We start from the raw sequence: 23,151 nt of genomic DNA, 5'->3' as shown, positions 1-23,151 counted from the left end.
CCATGTTTTATTCTTCAACATCTGCCTTTCTTCTGTTTTTTTTTTAAATAACCTTATTCTTCTGATTTGAGACAGTTTGTACTATTTTTTTAAAAGTGCTATATAAATAAACTTATTGGTTATTATTACTTATTACATTGTTTATGCTTTAGAAGAAAGGAGCTGTGGAAATTTAAAGCACGGTAACAGATTATTTTTTAGATCTACATATCAAGTACATATCATCTTAATTTCCGGAGTGGTTTTGGCTACAAACTAATATCTGTTTTCAAACCCTACAATTTTCTGTGTTGACTTAATGAAAAGGTATAATATCCAATCTTTATACAGGTGCATTTCAAAAAATTAGAACTATGGGAAATATTTTTTGTCAGGTATTTCAGAGAGTGAAAATGTTGCATATTCTAGTTTCAGTACATAGAAACTAAAACGTTTGAATCTTTTTTATTTTAATTTTTATTATTGCAGCCTACAGCTCCAAAAAATACAAAATGCATATTAATGCACTATATTAGAATATTTCAGAAGACCAGCCTAAAAAAGGATTTATGTCTAACCTCTGAAAAATATGATAATTTATGCACTTAGTATTTGGCTATGGCTCCTTTTGAATGAATTTGTGCGTGAGGTGATCAGCTTGTGGCACTGCTGAGGTGTTCTGGAAGTACAGGTTGCTTTGATAGCTGCTTTCAGTTCATTTGGATTGTTGGAGCTGGTGTCACTTATATTCCTCTTGACAATATCCCATAAAGAATCTGAGGGATTATCTATGGGGGTCAGTCAAGTACAGTAACACCAAGGTCAGCAAACCAGGTATTATAATCCCAATTCCAATGATGTTGGGACGTGGTGTAAAATGTAAATAAAAACAGAATACAATTATTTGCAAATCCTCTTCAACCTGTATTGAATTGAATACACCACAAAGACAAGATATTTAATGTTCAAACTGATAAACTTTATTGTTTTTGTGCAAATATTTGCTCATTTTGAAATGGATGCCTGCAACACGTTTCAAAAAAGATGGGACAGTGGTATGTTTACCACTGTGTTACATCACCTTTCCTTCGAATAACACTCAATAAGCGTTTGGGAACTGAGGACACTCATGACTGGGTATAAAAGGACCATCCCCAAAAGTCTCAGCCGTTCACAAGCAAAGATGGGGTGAAGATCACCACTTTGTGAACAATTGCATGAAAAAATACTCCAGCAGTTTAAGAACAATGTTTTTCAATGTTCAATTGCAAGGAATTTAGGGATTCCATCATCTACAGTCCATAATATAATCAGAAAATTCTGAGAATCTGGAGAACTTTCTACATGTAAGCGGCAAGGCCGTGAGCTTCGATCCCTCAGGCGGCACTGCATTAAAAACTGACATCATTGTGTAAAGGATCTTACTGCATGGGCTCAGGAACACTTCAGAAAACCATTGTCAGTTAACACAGTTCGTTGCTACATCTACAAGTGCAAGTTAAAACTCTACCAGGCAAAGCGAAACCCATACATCAACAACATCCAGAAACACCGGTGCCTTCTCTGGGCTCGAGCTCATTTGAAATGGACAGACGCAAAGTGGAAAAGTGTGCTGTGGTCTGATGAGTCCACATTTCAAATTGTTTTTGGAAATCATGGATGTCGGGTCCTCTGGACAAAAGAGGAAAAAGACCATCCAGATTGTTACCAGCACAAAGTTCAAAAGCCAGCATCTGTGATGGTATGGGGGTGTGTTAGTGCTCATGGCATGTGCAACTTACACATCTGTGATGGCACCATCAATGCTGAAAGGTACATCCAGGTTTTGGAGCAACACATGCTGCCATCCAAGCAACGTCTTTTTCAGGGACGTCCCTGCTTATTTCAGCACGACAATGCCAAGCCACATTCTGCACGTGTTACAACAGCGTGGCTTCGTAGTAAAAGAGTGCAGGTAGCAGACTGGCCTGCCTGCAGTCCAGGCCTGTCGCCCATTGAAAATGTGTGGCGCATGAAGCGCAAAATACAACAAAGGAGACACCGGACTGTTGAACAACTGAAATCGTACATCAAGCAAGAATGGGAAAGAATTCCACCTACAAAGCTTGAACAATTATTGTCCTCAGTTCCCAAACGCTTACTGATTGTTGTCAGAAGGAAAGGTGATGTAACACAGTGGTAAACATACCACTGTTCCAGCTTTTTTGAAACGTGCTGCAGGCATCCATTTCAAAATGAGCAAATATTTGCACAAAACAATAAAGTTTATCAGTTTGAACATTAAATATCTTGTCTTTGTGGTGTATTCAATTGAATATAGGTTGAAGAGGATTTGCAAATCATTGTATTCTGTTTTTATTTACATTTTACACAATGTCCCAACTTTATTGGAATTGGAGTTGTAGTAGTTTTGGCACCTTGAGCAGATGCCAAGTCCTGTTGGAAGAGGAAATGCGCATCTCCATAAAGCTTGCCAGCAGACTAGACTTGATAAAACACAGTGGGCCAACACCAATAGATGACATGGCACCCAAAACCTCCAGTGACTGTGGGAGCTTCACACTGGACTTCAAGCACCTTGGATTTTGCATCTCTCCACTCTTGCTCCAGACTCTGGGACCTTGATTTCCAAATAAAATATAAAATTTACTTTTATCTGAAAAGAGGACTTTGGACTTCTAAGCAGTTCTTTTTCTCCTTAGCCCAGGTAAAACCTTTCTAACATTGTCTCAGGTTCAGGAGTGGTTTGGCACCAGGAATACAACACTTGTAGCCCATTTCCTGGACACATCTGTACCTGTTGGCTGACCACAGTCAGCCAACAGGCTGTGGTCAGATGCACTGACCACAGTCTCAATCTGTTCCTTGTGAAGCTCCCTGAAATCCTTGAATCAACTTTGCTTTGGTCTTCTCAAGGCAGCATTCGTCTCTGTTGTTTGTGCATCTGTTCCGACCACACTTTTCTCCTCCAGTCAACTTTCCATTAATATTCTTTGATCCATAATTCTGAACAGCCAGAGCTTTCAGCAATAACCTTCTGTGGCTTAACCTCCCTGTGCATGGGGTCCATGAGTGTCTTCTGGACAACTGTCACTTCAACACTCTTCCCCATTGTGGCAAGGTGAAGTCCAGATTGAAAAATGTTCCTGCTAGGTTGGCTAGTGGGGAATTGCCCTTTGGATGACCTGGTAGAGTTTTGGCCTTCAGTTCAAGCAGTCCGTTGTTCGAATCCCACCGCCGTCCTGGCCACAAAGATAGGTCACACCCATGATTGTGGTTGTGTATACTGAACCAGATTTGAGAGATTCATGGTATTCATACTGCATAAAAAGTGACTTGAAATAAAATAATGTAATATTTTAAGATATGCATTTTCTATTTTTTAGAGCTGTAGGTCATTATTATCAAAATTAAAATAAAAAATAATTGAAACATTTTTGTTTGCATGTATTGAAACTAAAATATGCAAAACTGTCACACTCTGAAATACCTGACAAACAGTACTGAACTTTTTCATAATATTTAAATTTTTTGAAGCGCACCTATATGTGGCTACATGGCTCTCTGCATTCCCTTGTATTTCTCATTAAGAGCTGCCATTTAAAATAAATATTTTGATTACTTACTGCAGAATGGGGCCGCTTTGTTGGTCATAAAGTAGGTTTTTATCGGGTGTGATTTTAGCAGGACATTTTTCCACTCTGTGACGTCATAACCTGGATTTAAAAAAGAGAGCCAGAGAGATTATGTTCACAACAGGAAACATGAATATCGTTCAACAGTAGGTTTGAGGTGCCATATTGAATTTTGGTTGTGTAATTGAAATACAACAGGAAAGCATACATTTAACATGTTTTTGTTTGTTTCAAATTTACCATCCATAAGCTGTGCCAAGAGTCCAATTGTCAAAAATAGGTTGACTCATATTTTAATGGCTGACTTCTATAATCAACTTGTAGATAATCAAAATACACACCAAAAATGGGGCATCCTGCAGCACCAAACTGCTTACAGTCCAAGCAATGTCCATCCAGGTATTCAGAATAGGACGAGCAGGGGAAGGCCCTGCTGTCACAAGTCCGATCCACGGAGTCGATAAATAGTAACACTGACCTCTGGTGGTCACACTTAAAGTATGACGTTCCTGTGCAGGCGCAGAAACAAACATTTCAACAAGCTTATTATCAATTTGATGATCTGTTTTGTCCTTCTTGATAATTTTTTTAATGACCTCACCAGAAAAGATGGTTTTCGGGCAGCCAGGTTGGTCTTTTCCACCATTAGCATAGAAATCAATGTGACCTAGTGGCATGCTGTAGCCCAAGGCTGCAAATGTACAGTTGTCACATGGTAACAACACTATTCTTAAACTGGAACAACACAGATTAACATAATTTCTGAAGGACCCTTAGGCACATTTCATATGAGGTTACCGTCGACGTCTGTGTGCACGACATCCACAAACTGTGCATCAGTGTGATCCAGTCTGTTCTCTGGAGAAGTGATGGTGAACTGAGGCCCAGCAGGATCCAAAGCTGCAAACATTAAATGGTTTTGTCAAACTAAACAGTCCCAGTGGAATAATTTTGGGGCATGGGAACACAACATATCCAGCGGAAGCAAATTTCATCTGGGAGACTGAATGAAGTGGTCTGATACCTCACTATAGCATTGCAAGCGAGCAATGGCACCTCGTGGTGGCACCACCAGGCAGCCACAGAGGTGGGAGCTCCGGGGGGATTTCCCAGCAGGAAAGTTTTGAATTCTGTTTGTTAAATGCTGCATTCTGAAGCAGTTTTGGTATGTTGCATGTTTAATTCATTCATTTGTGATGAGGTTATTATCAGTTACATCAGCACTTATGTTCTTCTCATTTGAAAATAAGAACACCCTTTCTGAAGCACCCTTAGGCACATTTCAGATTAATTTATTGTCGACATCTGTGTGCAGGACGTCCACAAACTGAGCATCGGTGTGATCCAGTCTGTTCGGAGTCCACACTTCCTTGATCGAAACTTCCTGGATTGATAGACGAGATCTCATGGAATCTCATGAGAACTCAGTGGCAAGTTCACACTGAAACAGGAAATGGCAAATTTTGAGTCCACAGTGAAACAGGAAATGTCAAATGTTGAACACTTCCTGGGATGGGTGGAGCTAGGCAGAGGCCAGGGTTGCACTGGACTCCCCTGAAATGTGATTGGACACAGATGATTGACATGTCACAGTACCGCATGTCTGGTTGAAAAGAGCTGCATTTTGAAATTGGTGACCCATACTGACTGCTAGGCCACTCCTGTACAGTAGCTGGTGCTGTGTACCACCACAAGAAGTTCTAATCCACCTTAGTAGAAGAAGAAAAGTGTTTAAGATTTTAAACTGAAAACGTCGTCTGAACCACAGACTCCAAATGACACCAAAGTTATATTGGTGAGTAAACAACTATTTTATGTCAGAAATGAGGTCCAGGTTGTTAAAAGCAGCATTTATCCTTTAATTCGAGTTGCCTTATATATATATCTGTTTCAGTGAGTTTTAAACGAGCAAGCAGCCGTTGATTCACGAGATATAACATGAAGACACCCACGCTGAAAGAAATACAGGTAATTTACTCCCTCTAGGGTCTGTATAAAACCTGTGTAACCTCTTAATTTTGCTCTCTGAAGGACTTATTTTTAAATAATCTCTTAATTTTACTGTCTGAGTGACACATCAGTGACAGAACTTTAGATAAATAAATCTGTTATCTTCCTTAAACTCAAACTGAAAACAAATCACTTCAACTTGACTACAACTACAACTGGCAAGAAAACTGATTATTATTTACAGGTGTTATCAAGTTTTAGAGATTTGCTTTCAGTTTAAGTTTGAGGAAGATAATTTCAGAATTTTTTTGTTCTATTTTTTTATATTTCTTTTACTTGAAATGGCATAAACAAATCACAATGTGTGAAATTCCAAGTGTTCCAATACTTTTGGAGGGTACAGTATCCTAACTTTATGAGTGCAAAATGAGTGTGGTATTATTACTGTTTTGTTTAAGAATGTTTAATTTTCACTGTTGCTGCACTTTGTGTGAAATCATAGTCATATCGTACATCACACTGATATGACAATATTGAGATACGATAATTTGGTCATATTGTACAGCGCTACTGTCAACTAGCAAAAAACTTTGAATAGTAATTTACATCTACATTTAAAGAAATGCTTAAAGCAGCAGGTTTAAAGCCCCTCCAGAAGCTGAAAGGTTTTAGCTGTGCCATTGCTCTCCTAAAGTATTTTACTCAAAAAAAGTCTGAATGACCTAAATGACATGATGAGATGAAGAGCTTCGCTCCTTCATGTCTGCAACATATACATATTACATATATAATCAATCAATCAATCAATTTTTTTATATAGCGCCAAATCACAACAAACAGTTGCCCCAAGGCGCTTTATATTGTAAGGCAAGGCCATACAATAATTATGTAAAACCCCAACGGTCAAAACGACCCCCTGTGAGCAAGCACTTGGCTACAGTGGGAAGGAAAAACTCCCTTTTAACAGGAAGAAACCTCCAGCAGAACCAGGCTCAGGGAGGGGCAGTCTTCTGCTGGGACTGGTTGGGGCTGAGGGAGAGAACCAGGAAAAAGACATGCTGTGGAGGGGAGCAGAGATCGATCACTAATGATTAAATGCAGAGTGGTGCATACAGAGCAAAAAGAGAAAGAAACAGTGCATCATGGGAACCCCCCAGCAGTCTACGTCTATAGCAGCATAACTAAGGGATGGTTCAGGGTCACCTGATCCAGCCCTAACTATAAGCTTTAGCAAAAAGGAAAGTTTTAAGCCTAATCTTAAAAGTAGAGAGGGTGTCTGTCTCCCTGATCTGAATTGGGAGCTGGTTCCACAGGAGAGGAGCCTGAAAGCTGAAGGCTCTGCCTCCCATTCTACTCTTACAAACCCTAGGAACTACAAGTAAGCCTGCAGTCTGAGAGCGAAGCGCTCTATTGGGGTGATATGGTACTACGAGGTCCCAGTTGTAGAAAATAAATTTATTTTACGGTTGTGTACTTCTAGGTATTGATATTGTCTCAGTAAAATATATAAATTTGTGTACTTTTACAGTCCCCAATGAGTTTTTATGCACACCCAAAGTCTGCACAGTAGTGCGATGGTGGTGAAGCTAATGGTAATAAGGTACACCAGTATGTTGCCCGTGGGGATCCATGGGCTCTAGATTGGGTAGTGTTTATAAAATAAGTAGCTGACATTTTTCAAGGGTGGTAATAAATTGTGCAAAGTTTCTATTATGAGTTGGAATGGTGTGTGTGAGTCCAGAATGTTTTTAGAACCTTAGACCTCAAATTTGTGAAGAAGAACTGAACTCTATTATTTCCTGTTAATTACGTAATTTTTTTTAATGTTAATTTACAACCCCAATCCAAGTGTTGCTGAGCCCACGTGGTAAGATCCTTTACACAATGATGTCGATTTTTAATGCAGTGCCGCCTGAGGGATTGAAGGTCACTTTACAACACTGCACTTAAGTCACTCATGGTAACAGCAACATAACACTTAACTGACTAAACCAACTGAACTAAACCAAGTGAACTACAAAAACACAATAAATCAATAACACTAACAGCACTGTTAAACTAACATGAATCACAATAACATTTAAAACCTCAAAACTCCGAACTCCCATGGTGCATTATAGCACAATGTCCACTGTTTACTGGTTAGCTAAAATTGCTAATTTTGTCAGAAAATCTTTGTCCTATCAACTTTCCGTTTTCGCAGCATTCATCCTTGACCCAAAATACACAAGCATACCAAATGACAAATGACAGCTCTCCCTGGTTTCGCCATGACTGAAGCCATACATACGCACACAGAGGCCACTTGGCTGTTATAATAGAGATGTCAGAATTTCCACAATTATTTAAAAACAAGTGACAAAGTGGCCAAAAAGGAACTGTATGGGGAAATATCACCTGCCAACTATGAGGTATCTCATAGCACATTAAATAATCACAGTGCCTCCCGAATCCTCTAGTTTTAACCATCTTTGATGGCTGTCCCTGAGGACTAGTGCATAGGTGGGCACAGTATATAATCTGGTTGCATTCACCCTATTGATGTTTCAAATCCTGCAAAACCTCGGAGAGGTCGCCGCGCTGCGAGATCTCAGTAACATTGAGAACTGCATTGAGACGCTCTGATCACGCTGCACTTTAACCGCAGCACATGGACAACAGCATTAACATCGCAACATAAAACTATTTTTATATTGTGCCTAAAACTCTCATGAATATATTCTCTGGGTTTATAGATGTTGTTATTGCATTTATTTTATGTAAACATAAGAGGATCACAGACTGTCTCTCCATTATTTTCAATGGGCGCTGCTGTGAGCTACGCTCGCTTCCTGATCATGTCGTTCTGGAGGAAAGTGAAGTTTGCTCTTTAACGTCTTGATTATTGTTCTTTACAACACTGTGTGTCCTCTTTGTTCGAGACTAATATATATAATATGTCTGAAATTCGGTTTGCATTTATTAAATTCCGCACAGATTAAACGTAACAGACGCGGATTATTTGTTATAATTGTTTCAGCAAGTTTTGAGGGTATCATGCAGCAGTCTCTTCTTAACATGACGAAAAGCATAAAAATACATTTTTGTAGTATAATATTAATTTACAACTGTCATCGTGTTGATTCTCTATATGTTGTTTCACTGCAGTGACTCTCTGGCACGCAAGGGATTATGGGGTACGTCAATAGGGCGAATGGACACTCAGGTTGGACTCCATGCTGCTGGGCGAATACTTGAATGCTGAATATCGAACCCGCTTCCAACTTAACAGTCTGAAATATGTGCAACTAATAAAGTCAACATGGTTAACATTAGCTATGTTCATTCAAAGGAAGCACAAGAGAACACCCATACAGGTGGACCTACAGTTTGGTGGTAAACACTTGCTCTGATTTCATTTATATATGCTTAATTGTAAATATTATATTATATTTCCCATATTCATGTCTGGAAGAATCACAATGTCAGACACCCCTAGGTAGACCATACCATCTGTTAAACATCTTGTCTGTCTGCTTTACTTCCCTCATTGCAACGGCTCATTTAAATCTGTGGTCCAACGTGTGGTACGAGAAAAATAATACTGTAGTAATACTATAGTAGCTTATTGAAAACAGACTTGTTGAAAAGGCTTTCATACCTTCAGAAGCTCAGAATTAGATTGTTTCAAGTATCTACTGATAAATGCCAACATTAGTCAGTTTGTAAATTTTTCCTTTCACTAGCTAATGCTCGCTAGCTTAAGCTAACAGGTTGTATGATACCAGGCATACCGAACATGACCAAACTAACAATCAGTAGTTAAGGAACCCCCTTTGATTGTCATTTAAAATTCACACTCTGAGTAAAAGCTATTACTATTAGCAGTGGTGGGAAGTTAGCTTCGATAACTGGTTATTAGCTAACTGAAAAGTTATCTTTTTTAACGCTAAACCAATAAATGGCCTAAAAACTTATCAGAAGCTACAGATAACCGGTAACTTTAAATTTTGCCTCCCATACGCTCTCAGCTATTAAAAAGCGGATTTTGAGTTTAAACACCGCCAAAGCTTCTAATCGAACCAATGGCAATCACAAACCCAAACAGCTAATGAGCCAGTGCTTGTCTTTGTGCACTCTGCCCCCTACTGTAGGAAAGTGTCATTTACCCTGACAGGTTACACTGGTTCAGCAATGAGGCAGAGGTCTTGAAATGGAAAGCAGGTTTGAATTATGGTTTTGCTTTAAAAATAAAATGATTACAGATAGAATAACTACATTAATGTAAACTCTTAAAATGTACAAAGTGATATACGAGGGCTGTCAATAAAGTAACGGTCCTTTTTAGTTTTTTCAAGAACTATATGGATTTCATTCATATGTTTTTACGTCAGACATGCTTGAACCCTCGTGCGCATGCGTGAGTTTTTCCACGCCTGTCTGTGACGTCATTCGCCTGTGAGCACTCCTTGTGGGAGGAGTCGTCCAGCCCCTCGTCGGAATTCCTTTGTCTGAGAAGTTGCTGAGAGACTGGCGCTTTTTTTGATCAAAATTTTTTGTAAACCTGTGAGACACATCGAAGTGGACACGGTTCGAAAAATTAAACTGGTTTTCAGTGAAAATTTTAACGGCTGATGAGAGATTTTGAGGTGATTCTGTCGCTTTAAGGACTTCCCACGGTGCGAGACGTCGCTCAGCGCTCTCAGCCGCCGTCGTCAGCCTGTTCAAGCTGAAAACCTCCACATTTCAGGTTCTATTGATCCAGGACTTCGTGAGAGAACAGAGAAGTTTCAGAAGAAGTCGGTTTCAGCATTTTATCCGGATATTCCACTGTTAAAGGAGATTTTTTTAATGAAAGACGTGCGGACGGGTCCGCGCGTCGGGACGCAGCAGCCGCGACGCTCCGCCACAGGAAAAACACCTCTGTTGAAAGCCTTAAGGACAAGTTGGAACATGTCCTGCCTGTTAAACAATTTCTCATATACTCACTCCACTGAAAGCCATCAAAAGCCGCCTGGATTTTACAAATGGTTATCAACACGGAGGTGTTTTTCCTGTGCCGCCGCACCGCGTCGGCTGCGTCCCGACGCGCGGATCCGTCCGCACGTCTTTCATTAAAAAAATATCCTTTAACAGTGGAATATCCGGATAAAATGCTGAAACCGACTTCTTCTGAAACTTCTCTGTTCTCTCACGACGTCCTGGATCAATAGAGCCTGAAATGTGGAGGTTTTCAGCTTGAACAGGCTGACGACGGCGACTGAGAGCGCTGAGCGACGTCTCGCACCGTGGGAAGTCCTTAAAGCGACAGAATCACCTCAAAATCTCTCATCAGCCGTTAAAATTTTCACTGAAGACCAGCTTAATTTTTCGAACCGTGTCCACTTCGATGTGTCTCACAGGTTTAGAAAAAATTTTGATCAAACAACGCGCCAGTCTCTCAGCAACTTCTCAGACAAAGGAATTCCGACGAGGGGCTGGACGACTCCTCCCACAAGGAGTGCTCACAGGCGAATGACGTCACCGACAGGCGTGGAAAAACTCACGCATGCGCACGAGGGTTCAAGCATGTCTGACGTAAAAACATATGAATGAAATCCATATAGTTTTTGAAAAAAATAAAAAGGACCGTTACTTTATTGACAGCCCTCGTATAACACATATCTGTTAATTTTAAAATAATACACTAATTCTGAAGATTTGAACATTAACACACACTGCTGAACTGTACCCACTGCCGATGCTCCTGCTCTTACTTCCCTTCCACTTGGTCTCTTGCACACACAATATGTCTACCTTTCTCCTCTCCATCATATCAGCCAGGTCTCTCCCTTTACCAGTCATACTACCAACATTCAAAGTCCCCACTCTCATTTCCACCCTTCTAGTTTTCTTCTTCTCCCACTGTTTGTGGAAACGTTCTCCTCCTCTTCTTCTTTCTGTTCTAGTTTGGTTAAAATTTTAACCATAAGTTAAAACTGTGTGCCTCTGGATGACTTGGGTGCTATTGCCAGCATATTAGTATGGGGTCTATGACCAGTTCTCCTTTTCCTGCAGGGGATAGAGCAGTTTCTTCTGGAACCAACTCTTCTCTATTTGTAGAGGATAGAACTGCGCATCTACAAAAAGCTACATCTGCAAAAATGTTAGCAGTCTACAAATTATCGGATCAAAGCTTATCAGAAGATAATTGGTCCAGTGATGGTTTTCAAAGTTATCTGAAAAGCTAATCTGATAATGAAAACATTATCTTTGATAATTAGTGGTTAGCAGAACTGTACCCACCACTGGCTATTAGTAATCAAATTTTCCAATATATGCACATTCTTACCTGTAATTCTTCCAATTGTACTGTTCAAGTTAGCACCTACAAGACCTGAAATATGAGCTCCAAGACTGACTCCAATCATGTGGATCGAACTCAGAGAGGCTCCATATTTCTAAAAACACAAGTCAGAGAGTAAATGTAACATAAACTTTAAAAAAAAAAAAGTGTTATCACTGAAAACATGCAGCAGAGCTGGTTAGCAACATGAGATTTCAAAGACAGTTTAAATATGTGTCATACCACCATCATTTTGATGAATGCGGTGATGTTCTCTGCTGCTTTGTACGTGTTTTCCACCGCTTTCAAATAGTTGACATTTGCGGCTCCGCAGTTCCAGTCCACTATCAAAACATTCATGTCTTTCCTGTCCAGAAGCACCTGTTTGATCCTATTTAACCACACGGGCCTAGATCCTGTTGGCCGGTACCCATGGATGACAAAGGTGATGGGTTTGGACAAGTTAAACTGAGGATGGGCGGACAGGTTGGTGTGGGACAGAAGGATACCGCAGGTTGGATTAGCGCTGGTGTACAGCAACAACTGGACTCTCAGTTTGGTCCCAATGAAGGAATGATGAAAACGTAGATCTGTAAACTCTGCACAGCTGTGGGCTGCAGGTGAGGAAAAGAAGCAAAATGAAATGAGACATGGCTCATAATAATCTTCACCAACTGATGCAGGTTGTGGTTGCAAAGAAAACCTGCACCCTCTTGGCCCTTTTTGGAATACTTTGGACACCACTGCTCTAATGCTTCACTGCAGTGAGGAAATAATTTCAACACATGACTCAGAGTCTGTGTGTTCACCCCCTGACACAACACATGTCTAAAACCTTATATTCATGTGTGACACTCAGGGGATTGAAACCAAATACTGACATCCAGGCAGATTGTTTAGCCTCAGAATGCTAAAACACAAACTACGAGAACACCATTGATTTCTATTTAATCCACTAGACGGCGGATGCAGCCTGTGAGCTGTTGACAGCAGCCTCTGTCTTGCTTAACATTATTATGCGTCATCAGTCATTAAATTAAATAGAAATCTATGATGCGCTGACTTAAACTTGGGTTAAAGTGATCTGAAAATGCTGTTTTGTGCAGCGTTTAAGTGCTGCCACAAGCTGACAAAGGAGTATCAGCTGGTTAAATAAAGGTTAAATAAATAAATAATAAATAATAAAGTCTGTTGTGAGCTTTCATAAGTGTGTATTATACGTAATATTAATGATGTGGGTAAATTTGTGGGTTTATTGCTTTGTTTATTGCTGAATAAAGGTTAGAAAATGATTTATCTTTTGTGTCGCTCTGTATTCTACAAAGTAACTTCAGTTTTACTGCCTGAATGCTTTGTCATGATAAATATCTCACCATTCGTTCAGCGATTCAATTAGACGTCTCAATTTATCCCTTTTTAATTAGCCTCTGGTTTTTAATTCACATCAGGTTTTCCATTCTTAGATATTCTGTAAGAGGAAATTCATAGAGTGGAAATGCTTTTTCTCTCATTTTGGTGGGTCAGCTTGGTCCAGAAATGACTGAATAATCTTACTTTCACCTTCGCTGGCGTGACTGTTTCATGTTATTTATTTATTTGAAATTTCGTGGAGAAGCATTCCATTAAGCGGCGCCTCAGATGGAATAAGAGCAGCCTTTAATATTAATATTTAATATGATGCAAACGTGTGAAGCTCTTCACCCCATCCCATGTGTTTGACCATGTGATGGTATTATTTTCTATCTGGACTGGGACAAACAAATTCATTCAAGTCTATTATATAAATAGTCTGATCCTCTTCTGTATTTGTTTTGACAAATAGTGGCTGTACAAATGTGGGACTGAGTTTGATTAAATGGAACAGCACAGTAATAGCACAGAAAATGCAGAAACTCTCTTGAAAACATTGATCATGTCCACATTGATTTCTATTTATGTCTGCTTATTAAACACTAACCAAGTTGGAGGCGCTCTGGCAACAGTCAGTGAACGAGCGGATCGCCGCCGTCCTCCATCTAGTGAGTAAATAGAAATCGACGGAGAACACCCATGTGTTATGCCTCAAGAGCTACTGAAGTCAAATTGTAGCAAATAATGACCAAATAAAAAAGTATTTAACATTTATCTTAAACATTATTTTAACATAAACAGCTTTCTGTCAGGGTTAGCAATTTAGCATACCATTTGGTTTTGAGGAAAATACATGACTGAACATAATATCTCACAAAGCTAAGAAGTTCATTGACTTCCTGAAACGGCTTCTACTCCAGGAGAAGGACAAACCTTTCACCAAGCTCCATATAAATCAATGTTACTGAAATATTTACTTGTTCATGACACCCGTGCTATTGGTTTAGCAGCATCAGTTATTATGAAATAGACAGGGCTTTCCATTCCAGCTGCCAGACCGTGGTGACATCAAATCCTTTTAACGGGCGACGCACAGAAAGTTCCAAATTCCAGTTTCTGAAACCAGCTGGTTTTACAATGAATTTTAGTTCTGCAAATACCATCTTCTGTTCTTAGAAGTAGTTCCTCTACACTTAACTTACACTGCTGTTAAACGGGACATATTATGTGTACACGGAGGATGCAAATTAAAGGGTTTGCATGTCAGAGTTGTGTGTTTAAGGCCGTACCTTTACATATTTGAACAGTTATCAGAAAGAGCAGTGTCAGGTATTGCCACAGGAGCATGCTTTAGGCCAGCAACATCCAAACGACCTGTAGCCAGAAAGAGGGATTTAAAACATAAACTAGAGCTGTGTATAATTCATAAATGGCCTACAATATAGGCTGTTGCATGAAGTAAATTTTGCAGTGTTCGATTAACACTGCAGCAAATTGGACCATATATTGCGGCTGAAGCAGAGGAAAGCGGCAGGACCTGATGGGATCTCCCTGAGGCTGCTGAGGACCTGTGCAGATGAGCTCTGTGAGGTCCTCAGCCACATCTTCAACATGAGCCTCAGCCTAGGGGTGGTCCCCACCCTGTGGAAAACCTCCTGTGTGGTCCCGGTTCCCAAAAGACCGCACACCAAGGAACCGGCCCACGACAGACCAGTTGCCCTGACCTCCCACCTCATGAAGACCATGGAACGGCTCATCCTGTCTCACCTCCGCACCGTGGTGAGTGACACCCTGGACCCACTGCAGTTCGCCTACAGGCCCAACATCGGGGTAGATGACGCTGTCACCTACCTACTTCAGCGAGTGCTCACCCACCTGGAGACTGGCGGGAGCGCTGTGAGAGAGATGTTTTTTGATTTCTCAGACTGTACAAAACACTGTGAAATAACCACATGCAATAATATGTCCACAAATCACGTGCAATAACAACTCGTTTACAAATCCCTGCACTAATGTCACCTTACCACATATAAATTCCACTTCACATATTGTAAAGAAGATGCTCCTATCTCCTTTTCAATCCCAATCATGTTTATATATGCATATGTATATGTGTATGTGTAGAGGTATGTGTATGTATGTGTGTATATGCATGTGTATACGAGGGCTGTCAATAAAGTAACGGTCCTTTTTATTTTTTTCAAAAACTATATGGATTTCATTCATATGTTTTTACGTCAGACATGCTTGAACCCTCGTGCGCATGCGTGAGTTTTTCCACGCCTGTCGGTGACGTCATTCGCCTGTGAGCACTCCTTGTGGGAGGAGTCGTCCAGCCCCTCGTCGGAATTCCTTTGTCTGAGAAGTTGCTGAGAGACTGGCGCTTTGTTTGATCAAAATTTTTTCTAAACCTGTGAGACACATCGAAGTGGACACGGTTCGAAAAATTAAGCTGGTTTTCAGTGAAAATTTTAACGGCTGATGAGAGATTTTGAGGTGATTCTGTCACTTTAAGGACTTCCCACGGTGAGAGACGTCGCTCAGCGCTCTCAGCCGCCGTCGTCAGCCTGTTCAAGCTGAAAACCTTCATATTTCAGGCTCTATTGATCCAGGACGTCGTGAGAGAACAGAGAAGTTTCAGAAGAAGTCGGTTTCAGCATTTTATCCGGATATTCCACTGTTAAAGGAGATTTTTTTAATGAAAGACGTGCAGACGGGTCCGCGCGTCGGGACGCAGCCGCTGTGACGCTCCGCCACAGGAAAAACACCTCTGTTGAAAGCCTTAAGGACAAGTTGGAACATGTCCTGCCTGTTAAACAATTTCTCATATACTCACTCCACTGAAAGCCATCAAAAGCCGCCTGGATTTTACAAATGGTTATCAACACGGAGGTGTTTTTCCTGTGCCGCCGCACCCGCTATTTGATGAACATTTTCTTCTACTTGCACCCACCTTGTGTGTTTTTTAAGAGCTGACGTAACATGTGAATTTTTCCTCTGTGAGATCAAGAAAGTTTATCTTTATCTTTACTGTCCAGTTCAAAATATGTTTAAATCAATTTCATCATAGTGTTAAATCAACAATGTTAGTGTTAAACCAAGTTGATCAACAAACATGGTGTAAATGTGGCCCTATTCAGTGTTAAATCAGCTTTAATAGTTAATATGGTTTTAAAAATGAATAGTTTCCACCATGTGTCATGCTTAGTTATCACATTACAGGGTGTCGCACATCATAGAATCCAATATATGTCGAAATTGTTTGACCTTTACTTTGCAGTCCAAGCATTCAACACAGTCAAAAGTATTTCATTTATTAATCCTATTACCTCACCAAATAATTTGCACCCCTTTTTACCAAAATTGACCGTTGTCACCTTTTTTGCCGTTTTTACCCCATAACTCCATAACATTCACTCATAGATAGTCCAATCTATACCTTTTGGGAATATTTATGATCAAATAAACAATGTGGTATAGGTTTCAATATGATTGGAGCATCTTTTTATTTTGACCCCTGTGTAATTCTTCAATTTACCCCTACCTGGCTGCCTATTGAAAATTCAAGTGACCAATCAGTTTTTTCCAAACAGTAATGTCTAAGGAGTATTTGTGTCAAATTTGGTGCTTGTTTCACCATTTGAAAGATTCCTCTGCAAATATTCTGTTATCTGCTGTACTAAAAAATGGAGTGCATATGGTCCTATTTAAAATAGTGTTAAGTCAGTTATGTTTGAGTGCTTAATGATACTGATGAACTATAATAACTGATGTAACACAGTGATAAAGTTGATTTAACCCTATTTTGATTAGGGCCTCATGCACTTGTTGCAGTGTTAAATTAATGCTGCAAAACTGACTGTATACAAACTGGGACCCAGATGTATGGATCACATACTTCCTGTTTTCTCAACACTTCAGGTTCCATATGTGCAGTCATTCCAGTTTGCACCAGTTGAGGGCCCGTATCCACGAAGCATCTCAAAGACCTCTCAAAGAGCTCCTAACTTAGCCAAAAATTTCCTGACAAGGAATCTTAGCCTAAGAGTGAACCAGCAGGTGTCTGAGAGGAAGTCTGAGCAAGGAGTGGACAGAAACTCCTATCTTTGTGAAGAGACAGGGTTGACCTCATTGCTAGGTATGATGCAGTCCTCTAAGAGCTGTGATTGGTTGTCATGGAAAGGGGAGGAAAAATAAAAAAACAAACATGCTCCATGCTCCTGGTCATGAATGGACAGTAAAATCAACCAATCATATAAGCTGAACTGCATTAAGACGTGTAATCATGAAAATAATTGAATGTCATGATAATGAATCCCAGCAAAATTAAATGAATTGTTACACAGCTTGAAAATGTTTTGAACGTTCCTCATTCACATGCCGATTATTGAGACATTAAAAGCGTGCATGAGTGCATGAGTTTATTTAGTAAGTTGATTGTAAGTACAGAATATAATTGTAAATATGTTAAAAATACGTGGATGGCACAAGAAAGTAAAAATACTTATTTCCATTGTGTTCCATATAAGAATCAAATAATAAAATCAAAGTAATAATAAAAGAAAATAACAATATTAATAATACTGATAATAATAATAAAATAATGACAATATTAACAGTATGTATAAGCTAACAAGAACCTAAACATTTTATAAATACATTAAGACAGTAAATTAACATAAAATAATTATGTAGATCAAGTGGGTAGCGTGTTACTGATTCACTGTCATCCTACATACAGAGAATATCTCTGTTTCCTCTGTCTTTTCTGCCATCTTCTCTGTTCAAGACACTCTTAGGCTTCGTAAAAGTCTTCCTCCCTCCTCTTACCAGTTCGGCACCTTAGGAGCTCTCTTAAGGCCTAAGGTGCTTTGCGAACAACTTTTATCTTACCAAGGGAAAATTCTTAGAAATGTCTAAGAATTTGAGGAATTCTAAGATTTTTCTTAGAATAATATCACTAGGAGCTATTTTTAACCTTAGGCTGCTTCGTGGATACAGGCCCAGGACTTCAACCAAAACCAGTTTTTCGACCAGCACTTCTAGTTGTTCGATTATAGTTCACGTGGCTATTCTTTTTTTGTATTTCACACATTTTAATTTGTTTATTCCATTTCAAATATATATATATATATATATATATATATATATATATATATATATATATATATATATATATAATGTGACAAGTGACAAAGTTTTTTATTCGGCACACAAAATATTCAAATAGAAAAAAATGAACAATTCCACAAACAAACACAGACAAAACTAGTGAGTCCGAAAGGGTGTGGGCTGAAGCAAAGCTTATTAGCGCCCACCCCTGCTAGTACAAGTCCAACAATTCTAATCAGTCATATTTACATAAATACAAATTCACTACTACATGTCGACACACAGACATACACATCAATATACTATTCACTTATAATTATATTTATATAGTACCAGATCACAAGAAAGTTGAATCAAGGCACTTTACGCCAGTAAGGACTAACCTTACCAACCCCCAGAGTGAGCACTAGGCAACTGTGGTGAGGAAAAACTCCCTATAAGGAAGAAACCTCAAGCAGACCAGGCTCTTGGGGGTGACCCTCTGCTTGGGCTGTGCCATATATACCTATATACATACGTATATACTTTACAAACATAAATATATACATACATATACACAGTCACTTATATACATATACACCTACCCATATCTATATATCTACATACGCATATACATACCCACACATTCAAATATACAATAAGTCCCACTTATAAATTGAACATTCCATATAAATCAAATTATATTTGCTTCTTTATGATACTCAGACATGATGTTCTTTTTGAGTAGTTTCTTAAATCTTACTAAGGTACTACTCATTTTAACCTCTGTTGAACATTTGTTCCATTTCCTCACCCCAACCACAGACACACAAAAACCCTTTACATTTGTTCTTACTGGTGGTTTCATAAAAATTGCACAACCTCTTAAACTATATCTGGATTCCCTCAATCGGAACAGACTCTGGACATGTCTCGGTAAGGCTTGGTTTTTCGCTCGAAATAAAGTTTGAATTGTAATGTAATCGACCAAATCTAGGAATTTTAATACATTTAAAGACACAAATAGTGAATGAGTTGGTTCACGATATTGTTTATTGCAGATGATTCGTATGGCTCGTTTTTGCAAAAGGAATATTGGATTGGTATTTGATTTGTAAGTGTTTCCCCATGACTCAACACAATATGTCATATATGGTACCATCAGAGAATGATATAAAGTAAGTAACCCTTCTTGCGGCAGTAGGTCTTTGGCTTTATACAAAATGGCTATAGTTTTTGACAATTTTGATTTCACATAATTTATATGTGGTTTCCAGCTAAGTTTATTATCAATTATAACACCTAAAAATGTATTCTCTGTTACTAACTCAATTTCCTTATTGTTTATAGTTAAATTTTTACATTTGGGTGCCTGTTTATTTCCAAATATAATACATTTAGTTTTCCCAAGGTTGAGTGACAACTTATTAGCATCAAACCAAACCTTAAATTTTTCCAGTTCTTTCTCCACTTTGTCCAGAAGCTGTTCAAGATTTTCACCGCTACAGAACACAGTTGTATCATCCGCAAAAAGGACACATCTCAGTGAACTCGACACCCAACTTATATCATTTATATAGATTATAAACAACAAAGGACCCAGCACTGAGCCCTGCGGCACCCCACATGTGACATCCCTGAGTTCAGAATTTGTATTATTGAATTGAACATACTGAAATCTGCCTTGTAAATAACTAGCTATCCATTCATATGCCAGACCTCTGATTCCATATTTCTGCAGTTTAATTAATAGTATTCCATGGTTAATTGTGTCAAACGCTTTCTGTAAATAAAAAAAAAACAAACCTATTGTGTATTGTTTATTGTCAGTTGCAGTTGCTATACTTTTCACAAAGTCCATCAAAGCATGTGATGTAGTTCGAGACCTTCTGAATCCATATTGTTCTTCACAAATGATGTTGTGCTTCAGTAAATAATCATTTAATCTTTTAGCAAATATTTTTTCCAAAATTTTGGAAAATTGTGGCAGGAGTGATATAGGTCTATAATTAGAAAATGTGTGTTTGTCACCAGTTTTAAACAGAGGAATTACTTTGGCTATTTTCATTTGAGAAGGAAATTTACCCGTACTTAGTGACATATTGCAAATATAATTGAACGGTTTTACTATACAATCAATAACTTTTTTTTAATAAAGCCATATCCAAATTATTAAAATCAGTCGATTTCTTACTTTCTGAACCATGAACCAGATCAAGTATTTCCCTTTCATGAGTACCACCAATGAACATTGAAACAGATTTGTTAAACGTTGAATTATTTACCCAGACGTTATTAGTTGATGAGTCAATTTTACTGGCAAGATTTTTACCCACATTAACAAGGTATTCATTAAAGTGTTCAGCAATAGACTCGTCGTTATCAATCGTGATGTAGTTGTTACTCTGAAAAAATGAAGGATAATCTCTAGTTACTCTATTCTTTCTTACTATTTCATTTAATATGTTCCATGTGTTTTTGATGTTATTTCTATTTTTGACAAGTAACTCATTATAATATATTTTTTTACTGAGTCTCATGATATTGATTAACTTATTCTTATATGTTTTATACTTACTTTCAGCTTCCTTAGTTCGTAGTTTTATGAAATGTTTATATAGTACGTTTTTCTTTTTACATGCCCTCTGAAGCCCCTTAGTTATCCATGGTTTGTTGCTATATTGATTTCTATATATTTTGTCAACAAATGGACAGTGTTTATTATACAAACTGGAAAAAATGGAAATGAAAGCATCATATGACCTGTCAACATCATCAACAAAAACATCTGACCAATTTGATATTGCTTCGATACATACAACAACCCTCCAATGCAAAGACTGAGAAAACTGGCAAGTGATCACTGATATCACTGACCAGTAGTCCCCCACTAAGATTACCGGATATAACGTTAGTTAAAATATTGTCAATGAGAGTTGTTGTATCCATAGTTATTCTGCTAGGATGAATGATGGTTGGAAACAGTCCTAAACAGTACAAGGTGTTTATAAATGAGGTAATTTGTGGATGATTGTGAGGGTTTAAAAAATCTATATTGAAATCTCCACAGACAAATAAATGCTTATTTCTGTTGATTTTGTTGTACATTCCTAAGATAATGTCTTCAAAGGTGTCAATATTTGTCCCAGGAGCTCTGTAAATGCAACTAACAACTATGTTTTTGGAGTTTATAGATGTAATTTCTATGGTAACACATTCCATGATGTTGTCCACTGTAAATGACATGTTTTTAATGAGTTTACAGTTATAATCTGACCTTACAAACAATGCAACGCCTCCGCCCCTTCTCATCTGCCTATTAACCAGGAACAATTCATAACCATCAAGATATACCAGATCTTTATTATCCTCATTTAACCATGTTTCTGAAATTGCAATAACTGAAAAACGTTTTTTGGATGTTTTCAAACAATCATTAATACTGGACAGATTACGAGAAAGACTTCTGCTGTTGAAATGTATAATTGAAAAAACTTCATCATTGATTTTATAATTTTTGAATTGTTCTTCTGTAAAATATTTGCACTGTCTCACAATATTCTCACTGAAAAAGGTATCAGGATCATTTTCAGATTCGAAGGGGTGGTTAGCAGAGTTATTATAATTAAATGTATCTAGACAGAGCTCCTGGGCAGAAATAAACGGATCATTATCCTTAGTCATTATGTCTCTCTTATCTCCGGGTGTAGATGATGTGGATGAGTGGGTTGCTCCAGTCTGCATCATGGTGCTGTGATGTGTTTGAGTCCTCATACCTATTGTTCATATTTGTCCAGCTCCTCGATGTTCCTTATTGCCATAACCTTTGCTTGTTCTGGTGATCCGTTCAGTTTGATGAATATTTTACAGTTTGAAGTCCATGTGTGCTGGATTTTTCCCTGTTTCTTTAAGAAGCGTGCTTTCCTGGCGATGTCGGCATTCCGTTTGGTGAGATGTTCATTGATGAATATGTTTGTCCCTTTCAGTTTTCTTCCTTGTTTTAACAGTGCTGTTTTGTGTTTTCTGTTGATGAATCTCATGATGACGGTTCGTTTATCACCGTCATTTCTCCGGGGCAGAGGGTGGCACGCTTCAATGTTATTTAAATCCATTTCTATACCTTTAGATAGGAGGAAATCAACAACCTGTTTTTCCACAGAGCTGACCTCCTGTTCACTGGGATCCCCTCCGCTCTCATCTGTTACCGCCCGTGCGTAGGACTGTGGTTTGATGTGAAGACCTGTGATGATGACGTCGTTGATTCTGGTGTACTGCTCCAATTCAGCCACTCTATTTTCCAGCTGCACCAGATGCCGGTCTTTCTCGGCGTTCTGGAGCCGTAATGCCTTCACCTCCTCCACCAGATCCATGATTGATTTCTGTTGCTGCTTCACAACAGAAATCTCCTCTGATAGAAAGTCCAGAGATTTTTTAATATCGTCACGTTCCTCCGCTGTCAGAACCTTCTTAGGCCCCATGGTCGGCTTATGGGCAGCATTGTGGAGCTGCCAGGGAATCATTATTGACTTTCTGAAATGTTTTATTATGAATGAAATTTCCAAGCTAACATTGTGTAAATAGTGAAATCTGAGAATTAGTCAAGAACGCAAAAACATTGTTTGAATGGGCTGGTACAAAATTTCAGCCAGTAATTTGCAAGCACTGACAAAAACAGATGGTTTGAGATGTCACAAGGCAGTATTGATCTAATGTTTGAGCAAGGTTGTTAACATTATGTGATGTGCTAGACTATGGCTGCACGTTGACCAACTTCATCCCACAGGCATTTATTTTGCTGAGTGAGCTTGAAAGCCTCTGCAACATTGTTGTTTCAGAGAAAAT

The 23,151-nt window shown here is 38.7% G+C and overlaps 1 protein-coding gene across 3 annotated transcripts in view; it reads right to left on the bottom strand.

Moving 5' to 3' along the window:
• Window positions 1-23,151, bottom strand: part of LOC117517460 (lipase member H-like) — a 38,722-nt gene that overhangs the window by 5,660 nt on the left and 9,911 nt on the right. For 2 of the 3 annotated variants that reach the window (XM_034178482.1, XM_034178483.1), the window contains exons 2-8: window positions 14,508-14,592; window positions 12,112-12,482; window positions 11,875-11,983; window positions 4,413-4,514; window positions 4,216-4,305; window positions 3,956-4,123; window positions 3,606-3,695 (exon numbers count right to left, since the gene is read on the bottom strand). In XM_034178482.1, coding sequence (XP_034034373.1) covers window positions 3,606-3,695; window positions 3,956-4,123; window positions 4,216-4,305; window positions 4,413-4,514; window positions 11,875-11,983; window positions 12,112-12,482; window positions 14,508-14,565 — 988 coding nt within the window. In that variant the 5' untranslated portion in view covers window positions 14,566-14,592. Of the gene's footprint in view, window positions 1-2,825; window positions 3,222-3,605; window positions 3,696-3,955; window positions 4,124-4,215; window positions 4,306-4,412; window positions 4,515-11,874; window positions 11,984-12,111; window positions 12,483-14,507; window positions 14,593-23,151 lie in introns of all 3 variants that reach the window. The other variant, XR_004562734.1, reaches the window with a different exon arrangement.

The sequence above is a fragment of the Thalassophryne amazonica genome, chromosome 9 (genome assembly GCF_902500255.1).
Source record: "Thalassophryne amazonica chromosome 9, fThaAma1.1, whole genome shotgun sequence".
In the NCBI taxonomy this organism is placed as follows: Eukaryota; Metazoa; Chordata; class Actinopteri; order Batrachoidiformes; family Batrachoididae; genus Thalassophryne; species Thalassophryne amazonica.
Note: the sequence above shows the minus strand (reverse complement) of the source record. Positions and strands in the feature narration are given on the sequence as shown.